This window comes from Gekko japonicus, unplaced genomic scaffold (assembly GCF_001447785.1).
Source record: "Gekko japonicus isolate JY-2015 unplaced genomic scaffold, Gekko_japonicus_V1.1 scaffold2157, whole genome shotgun sequence".
Taxonomy (NCBI): Eukaryota; Metazoa; Chordata; class Lepidosauria; order Squamata; family Gekkonidae; genus Gekko; species Gekko japonicus.
The window spans coordinates 191966-201028 of record NW_015171569.1 but is presented as its reverse complement, the minus strand read 5'-3'; the positions used below and the strand labels follow the sequence as shown (position 1 = coordinate 201028).

At 49.7% G+C, this 9063-nt stretch overlaps 1 protein-coding gene across 1 annotated transcript in view; it reads right to left on the bottom strand.

Annotated features, from left to right (window-relative positions):
* TECR (trans-2,3-enoyl-CoA reductase) overlaps positions 1-9063 on the bottom strand; it is a 42263-nt gene that overhangs the window by 9547 nt on the left and 23653 nt on the right. Inside the window, exons 6-7 of the mRNA XM_015419799.1 lie at positions 2375-2480; positions 2142-2214 (exon numbers count right to left, since the gene is read on the bottom strand). Of these exons, the coding sequence (XP_015275285.1) occupies positions 2142-2214; positions 2375-2480 (179 nt within the window). The remainder of the gene's footprint in view (positions 1-2141; positions 2215-2374; positions 2481-9063) is intronic.

The window sequence follows — 9063 nt, the reverse complement described above, 5'->3', positions numbered from 1 at the left end:
AAAATCTGCTCACCACCTAAACGAGGTCGGAGTGGAAGATTCAGACGGGCCCCCAGGACATGGTGGTCCGACCATGGCACTGCCGAAACAGTGATCCGGTCCACCAGAACTCCCGCTGCAAAGATCAGATCGAGCGTGTGACCGGCCCGATGCGTGGGGGCCGAGATGAACTGGGAGAGTCCCAGCGTCGCCATGGACGACACTAGGTCCATAGCCCGGCTGGAGGTCGCGTCCTCAGCATGGACGTTGAAGTCACCCAGGACTAATAGTCTAGGGTGCTCCAGCGCCCAGCCTGATACGGCCTCCAGCAGGGATGGCAGGCTATCGGCTGGGGCGTTAGGTGGTCGGGACACCAGCCAAATCGCCAAACTCTCCTCAGCCTCCAGCAGCAAGCCGACACATTCAATGCCCGCGATCTCCACCTGCGGGAGCGCCCTGAAGGAGTAAGCCTCCCGAATGAAAAGTGCCCCTCCTCCCCCCCGCCCCCTAGTCCGTGATTGATGGAGGACCGAGAACCCCGGCGGGGCGAGTTGGGCGAGCGCTACCGTCTCGCCCTCCCGTACCCAGGTCTCGGTCATGCACGCCAGGTCTGCTTGCTGTTCCAGTATGAAGTCCCGGAGGACTTCAGCCTTGTTGTTAATTGACCTGGCGTTGCATAACATCAATACCGGAGGGGGGTTTCCAATCCTGGCCCCACTGCCAGTCACCCTCGGGATGGGTCGCAGGCTGGAAGGACGCGGAGCCGCACTGTTTCTCTGCGCCCTTCCCAGTACTTTCTGCCGTGACCCACTGCCATACTTCCCTCTCCCCAAGAGCACTGGAATAAGCCGCCCCGGCTGTTTCCTCCAGGGAAGGGCCACTTGTCCCACTTTCCTAACTCAGGATCCTTCTTGATCCTCTCATTCTGCTTAACTTCACTTCACATCCAACTGCCATTCTTAAGTGCCACTCTCAACTGTAGAATTCCATTTGAATCCCCTGTCACTCAAGGTTCTCAGACCATCAACCATTTACTCTCATTACTTCATATTTGTGTACTAATAAAATCTGAATTCTGCCATCAGGGGAAGGTTAATTAAATTCAGCAAAATTTGCTTATATTTGTATTCTGCTGGTATTAGGAAGGCTCACAAAGCTAGGTGGAGGACCAAAGGTGTGCCCTCCTAACCCCTTGGAAAATCTGTACACACTCTCAATCTGTACATACACCCTAGCTTTGGCAATATCACTAGGCAATGCCCACACACTTTTAAGCCTGTCTTGAATAGTAAGAGGTAGAAACATGTATTTTAAAAAATGAAGGCAGAATTATGTAGATGATAAATGTTATGTCCATCACTAAATTCTGTACTTCCCAGAAGTACAGACAACTCTGATAATACTCCTATGAAATGTTGATCTGGCTGATTAGTAACTGACTAACAGACTGTGCAACAGATCAGTTATGCACAAACAGGCACCATGTCTTGTGAACACCTGCTCAGCCTCCTTCCAAGAGAACTCTAGAGTAAAATATCAGGGAGATTACCCCAACCAAGTTCCTTTAAAAGCTACCTGGACTCTTTATCCAACAAGGACCACCAAGATCCTTCCATTTTTTCCACATCTGCCTGTGTCATCACTTACCAGGTGGAGTATACAAAGGATGATTGATGTAGTATGCCATCCAGGCAGCAAAGCCCCAGTAGTAAGTGCAGTTCTGGAGAAACACAAATGCATTATGAAATGGCTCCCTAATGAAATTATAGGAAAACAGATTTGATGACTGCTTCTGCTTCATGGTCTGGGAAAAGCTTAAATAGAGGTCATTCCCCACATTCCTATACAAAGTTTTAGAAGCAAATGAAAAGGAGGGCTTGGCCTTGCCTCCTTGTCCCCACTTATGTATATTGATGATAAATGTTATGTCCATCACTAAATGCTGTACTTCCCATAACTGATCTGTGCAACAGATCAGTTATGCACAAACAGGCACCATGTCTTGTGAACACCTGCTCAGCCTCCTTCCAAGAGAACTCTAGAGTAAAATATCAGGGAGATTACCCCAACCAAGTTCCTTTAAAAGCTACCTGGACTCTTTATCCAACAAGGACCACCAAGATCCTTCCATTTTTTCCACATCTGCCTATGTCATCACTTACCAGGTGGAGTATACAAAGGATGATTGATGTAGTATGCCATCCAGGCAGCAAAGCCCCAGTAGTAAGTGCAGTTCTGGAGAAACACAAATGCATTATGAAATGGCTCCCTAATGAAAATATAGGAAAACAGATTTGATGACTGCTTCTGCTTCATGGTCTGGGAAAAGCTTAAACAGAGGAGGGCTTGGGCTTGCCTCCTTGTCCCCACTTATGTATATCTCAATGCTGCTTACCTTGAAGATGTTACGCAAAGGCATTGTCCCATGGGAGAACCTATGGACAAAGAGGGTCTCCAAGAGGCGCTTGATATAATGGAAAGAATGGCAGATACAGGCTAGGCTGAAGGGAAAGATAAAGAGCAAGTTACTATAGCATGTATATGTTACAGCATATAATCTTATGGAGAAATATAAATGCCAGGAAGGAAAGCTACCTCTAAGTTTCCCCAAAGTGCTCCTGCTGTTCTGCTTTGAGCTCTCCGTGTTTTGAGCTTCCCTTAAATCAGGATGATTGATCAGAGAGCTTTTCTGCAGCCTTCCTTAATCAACTGCAGGGGTGTTGACCAATAGACTCAGAACTGCTGGGGAGGGGGGGGAGAGACTGCAGCAATAATCCTAAACTCTAAAACAGGCACAAATGTATGTGGTTACCAGGGAATACTGCCCATGCTCAATTAGGCCCAACAGCCACAGAATGAGTTCATTACTAATCTGTGTTTTTTTCTGACCGCTTGAGTACTACTCCTAGAAATGCTAGTGTAATTTAGGAAGTACAAGTGGAGACCTGTAAGAAACTTGCAGGAGCGGCTATCTCATTCCCCCCACCTCTGCTTCTTCCCCCTTCCCCTGCTTCTCTCACATTCTTCCTCCTTCCTGCCAGCCCTTTTCTTACTCTCTCTCTCTCCTCTCCATGCCTGTCACTTCCTTTTTGCCCCCACCGCGTCACTCTTTCTGCCCCTGTCACTCTCCCGGCCTCCCTGTCACTCTCCTGGCCTCCCGGCAGCAGCCACTCTCCATGAATCACAATGGATTGCCCAAATACAGAGATCAGTTTCTCTTAGGGTTGCCAGCTCTATGTTGGGAAATTCCTGGAGATTTGGGGTTGGAGCCTTGGGAGAATGACGTTTGAGCTTGGAAGTGACCTCAGCAGGGCATAATACTGTAAACCCCACCCTTTGAAGCAGCCATTTTCTCAGGGAAAACCTGGAGGTTGGCAAAAACAGGTTGCTTACCTGTAACTGAGGATCTTCGAGTGGTCATTTGTGCATCACATCTTTGGGACATAGTGCGCCTGCGCCGACCCTGATTGGTATAATGGAAAGCAAAAGGGATTATCGCACCCGCTGCCTGGTCATGTGCCGGGCTCCACTGCACATGACCAAGGGAGGGGCACGACAATCCCACCAGTTCCTTCTGACCGCTGCCCTCAGTCTCCAAAGAAAGCAAGGAAGGACCGAAAGCAGAGGAGGAGGGCAGGTGGTGTGAATGCACAGATGACCACTCAAAGATCCTCAGTTACGGGTAAGCAACCTGTTTATCTTCTTTGTGGTCTCTGGGCATCACACCTCTGGAAGACTAACAAGCAGTACCCACCTACCTGGAGGAGGGAGCTGAGGTCCTAAATCTGCGCCGCCTGCAACACCACTTGTCCAACCATGGAATGCTGATGAAGACGTACATCAAGGGCATAATGCTTCACAAATGTGTGATGCGTGGCCCAAGTAGCTGCGTTGCAGATATCTTATAGCGACGCACCTCACAGGAAGGCTGTGGATGCCGCCACTGCCTGGATGGAATGTGCCCATAGCAGACCCGGGAGCGACCTTTTAGCTAGCACGTAGCATAATTTAATAGTCTCCACAATCCACTTGGATAGGCGCTGAGATGACAGCTTCTTCCCTTGAGAGGGCAGAGCAAAAGAAACGAACAAGGCCGGTGATTTCCTAAAGGACCGTGTTCGATTCAGGTAAAAGAGTAAAGCTCTTTTGACGTCCAACGAGTGAAATCGGCGTTCTTCCTCCGCCGAAGGGGACGGAAAGAACACTGGAAGAACAATGTCCGCTTGAAGATGAAACTCAGAAACGACATCTGGAGCCAACGTGACCCCATTGTGACAGAAACTCAAATAAGGGGGGGTCACAGCTGAGTGCTGATAACTCTCCCATCCTCCTAGTGGAGGTAACTGCAACTAAAAAGGCAGTCTTCCATGACAGAAGCTGCAGACTACAAGTAGCCATAGGCTCAAAGGGTCTGTCCATAAGTCTCATAAGCACTTAAGAAACTTTTTTGTTTGAGGGTGTGAGAAAACAGAATGGCCGTCAATCGGCGGGTGATTAGCTGAGATTGTGGCTAAATAGACCTTCAACAAGGCACAGCTGAGGCCTAGGTCCAGATGAGATAATAAGAACCCGAAGATTGCCATCAGGTCAGATGGGGGGGGGGGTTTGCAATCCCAACGAGTCAATGTGAGACAAGAATTTCTTCCATTTTCCAGCGTAAGAAATCCGGGTGGACGGTTTGCAACAGTTCAATAGGACGTGATTTATTCTGTCTCTGAACACTCAAAAAGGATCCTCCAAACTAGGAGCTTGAGACGCTGCACATCGTGATTCAGTATCTGCCCTCTCTCCGCGAGGAGGAGATCTGCAGCTGGGGAAAAATGAACAAAGGAGCCCTTGGACAGGTGGAGCAGAGTGGAGAACCAATGTTGCCGGGGCCACCACGGGGTCACTAAGAGACAGAGTGGCTTTTCCTGCATTAGCTTGACTAGTACTCTGGAGATTAGAGGAATTGGAGAGAAGAGGAACACGTGAAGACGTGACCACAGGACCAGAAGACCATCGCCCAGAGACAGGGGATCTGTCCCCGCTCTGGAACAGAACAGGCGGCATTTTCTGTTGCTGCGTGTCGCGAACACGGGCACCTCTGGATGGCCCCAAAGGTGAAAGATCGGTTGGAGATATATCCAATTGAGCTCCCACTCATGCTCCGATGCATCTCCTCTGCTCAAGAAGTCCGCTTGGACGTTCAACGTCCCCAGTAGATGGGTGGCTCTTCGGAACGTGTTCCATGACTGACACTCGTCCCATAATTCCAGGGCTAGTTGACATAGCCCCCTGGATATTGTACCTCCCTGTCTGTTGATATAACACTGGGCCGTTGGGTTGTCCGTCAGGACAGTGACCACCTGCTGGGCCACCAGGTGTCGGAAAGACCTGAGTGCGTACTGCACTGCCAGCAATTCCAGAAAATTGATGTGATGGTGGGCTACCTGGGATTCCCATCGAGCCCCGACACAAATTCCCTTGAGATGTGCGCCCCATCCCCAAAGTGACGCATCGGTAGTCAACATGAGTGTTGACGTGGGCAGATGAAATGGGACTCCTGCTAGGAGATTTACCGGATCTGTCCACCAAAGCAGAGAGCCCAAAACAGTCGGTGGGAAGACCAGACGAAGGGATTGGGGTTGATTCTGTGGGTGAAACCTGCGGACGAACCACAGCTGGAGAGGTCTCATATGCAATCTGGCAAAGACACATTGATGTTGGCTGCCATCGAACCCAGCAGCCACTGGATTTCTTTTGCCGTAGCATGCCCGGTCTTGCGGAATAGGGTCACTAGATTGACAATATTCCTTGCTCTCTGGGGAGGGAGGAAGGCCTTGCAAACGACAGAGTCCAGGATAGCTCCTATAAACTGCACTCTTTTGGTGGGAAGGAGCATTGACTTTTGTAGGTTCACCTTGATGCCCAAGGATGTAAGGACGGACAAGGTTATGGGTGAGCAGGGATGCCTTTGAGTCTGCTACCAGTAACCAGTCTTCTATATAGGGAAATATCTGGACTCCCCTTAGATGGAGGTGTGCCACCACGACCACCAATAACATTCGTGAAGACCGACCCTGATTGGGACAGGCCAAATGGAAGGGCTTTGAATTGGAAATGACAATTGCCCACCACAAAACGGAGGAAACAGCGATGGGTGGGGTAGATGGAGACGTGAAAGTAGGCATCGTTGAGGTCCAATGTCACCATCCACGTCCCTGGCTTTAGGAGTGGAAGAATGAACTGTAATGTTGTCATCTGGAACTTTTTGTATAGGATGAAAGAGTTCAGTTTTCTGAGGTCCAAGATGGGGCGTAAGCCTCCGTCCCGTTTTGGTACCATACAGTAACGAGAGTAGAAGCCCGTGAGATATTGGGCTACGGGTACCGGCTCTATAGCACTTTTACTGAGAAGGGCTTCAACCTCTTCCAGGAGGACGACTGAAGGTGATGTGATGACGACGTGGGTAGAGGAAGGAATTTGGGGAAACTCTATGAGGTATCCCGATTTGATTATTGACAGGACCCATAGGTCTGACGTAATAAGCTTCCAAGTCGACAGGTGAGGAGACAAGCACATAGGGAAAGCAGGGAGGAGGTAAGAAAGACTCTGGGATTCTTAGTGGTTTTGGGTCTAGATTGGGATGTAGACGAAAACTTGGGTCTTCCTCCATAAGGACGAGACGAATGACATAGGGACCTTTGCCAGTGTCGCTCAGAAGACGATTTTGATGAGGGTCTGCTGGACCATTGCTTGGTCCACGGTTTTCCCTTGTGGAGTTTTGTAGGAGGTGTAACCCTAAGGCTGCGAAACGTCTTGATGATTTTGTCGAGCTCTTGAAGCACTCCGATGTGGAACTAAAAAGTCTATCACCCTCAAATGGAAGGTCCTCTATGACGGCTTTAGTGTCTGGCTATAAGGCAGATGAACGAAGCCATGCGTGCCGGCGTAAAGCGACAGAAGAAGTGAGAGTTTTTGCCGCTACATCCAGCGAGTGCTTGGAAACGTTAAGTTGATGTTTTGCCAAAAGCATTCCTTCTGTCTGGATACGCCTGGCTTGATGACCACAGTCATCAGGGAGGGTCGAAATAAATTCCAAAGGGCATACTGATAGCGTCCCATGCAAGCAGCATAGTTAGAGGATTTGATACCCATAGCTCCAGCGGTATGTTCTCCCAAAAGAGTCACTTTTTCTTCTCTCCTTGTCTGGAGGGGTAGAGTGGCTACTCTTTCTTTTTGATGAGGTAACCACTAACAAATTCAGCTTTGAATGGATGAAGAACTGTGCCCCCAATTCTTGGATCTTGTACATATGAACCAACCTCTTATCGGACATCGAGACGGACGAAGGATGAGGCCAAGGAGCTTTGGCTGTCTGCAAAAGGACCAAAGTAATGGGAAGGGCGACTGAGGTCGACGTGTCCATCTGGATGATGTCGAAGACAGAGTCTGTGACTGTCGGAAGAGGCTGGATGGTGGGTAGAGCTAACGTGTGTGCACCTTGTGGCTGCCCTCGGCTTGTTGAATCAAGTGAAGCGGTTGCGAGAGAGCCTTTCTTGTGCTTCTTAAGCTTGATAAGCCAAACGTCCTTGCCCTCCTTACGCTTTTTGGAAGGAGTATGGGCTTCAGACTGTTGTGCCTGAATCAGGCGCTTCGGCACCGATTGTATGGCATCGATGGAGGTCGATGGTGAAGACAAGGCGACTGTCGATTCCAAAGCGGGCGTCGACATCGAGGCGTGCCCGGACGTCTCCTGAGACGAGGGCGTCACCGGCGATATCACAACTTCCATAAGCGCCACCTGAAGTCTAGCTGCCCGATTCTTCCTGGTCTGTTTGGAAAACTTGGAACAATGGGCGCAAGAGTCTACTTGGTGCGTTTTCCCCAGGCATAAAAGGCAAAGGGAATGTCTATCGGGGGGGGGGCATCTTACTGCTGCACTTTCAGCGCCATTTAAAGAAGCCCCACCGAGTGGCCATAGGCTGGAGGGAGGGGGCCAAGAAGCAAGGTCCAAAGAACAACTAACTAAAATACTTTCCTAACTAACTAAATTTGAAGAGAAACGTGGCCTAAAGGCCAAAAAGAGTAGTTTTACCGACTGGAGCAGAGAGGGTCCTACCAGCGCAGCGGTCAGAAGAGAACTGGTGGGATCGTCGTGCCCCTCCCTTGGTCATGTGCAGTGCAGCCCGGCACATGACTGGGGAGTGGGTGCAAAAATCCCTTTTGCTTTCCATTATACCGATCAGGGTCGGCGCAGGCGCACTATATCCCAGAGGTGTGATGCACAGAGACCACAAAGAAGATCAATAGTTCCTCTGAATGAAATGACTGCCTTGGAGGGTGAAGTCTATGGCATTATATATGTTTGAAGTCCCTCCCCACTTCAATCCCCACCATCTCCAGGCTCCACCCCTCAAATATCCAGGAATTTCCCAACCTGGAGTTGGCATTCCTATCTCCTTCCCACCCAACAGCCAACCTACCTATATCTGCCCCTTTGTCTTCAGATTTCTGTCTCCTTTCTCCCTGCAGCTTCTACTGAGGAAAATTATGGTCTTTCTCCAGAGTGGGGACTAAAGCAATTTATATTATTCTCTCAACCTAGGCTGAAAGTATGTGACTGGTCCAAAATCACCCAGTGAGTTTCCACAGCAAGATGGGGATCTAAACCTGGGTCTCGGAAACCCGACTCTGAAGCTCTGACCATTATGTCACACTGACTTTCATGGAGTGGCTGCTGTTGAACAGTAGCAAGCAGCCAGGCCTAGTTGAATCATGCAAGCCAGGTGGTATCAAGTCACCCAGAGGGTGCTGCTAGGCCTAGGTTTGCCAGCCTCCAGGTGGGGCCTGGAGATCCCCCAGAATTACAACTGAACTCCAGACAACAGAAATCTATCCCCCTGAAGAAAATGTGTGGACTCTGGGGCATTATATCTAGCTGAGGCCTCTCCCCTCCCCAAACTCTGCACTCCTCAGACTTTATCACAGAATCTCCAGTAATTCCCCAACCTGGAGTGGGCAATCCTAGTCCCAGACCTGACTCCAAATGCCTGGCTATGTAGCCATTCATATTTCAGGAGGAATCTCTCCCAATCCCAG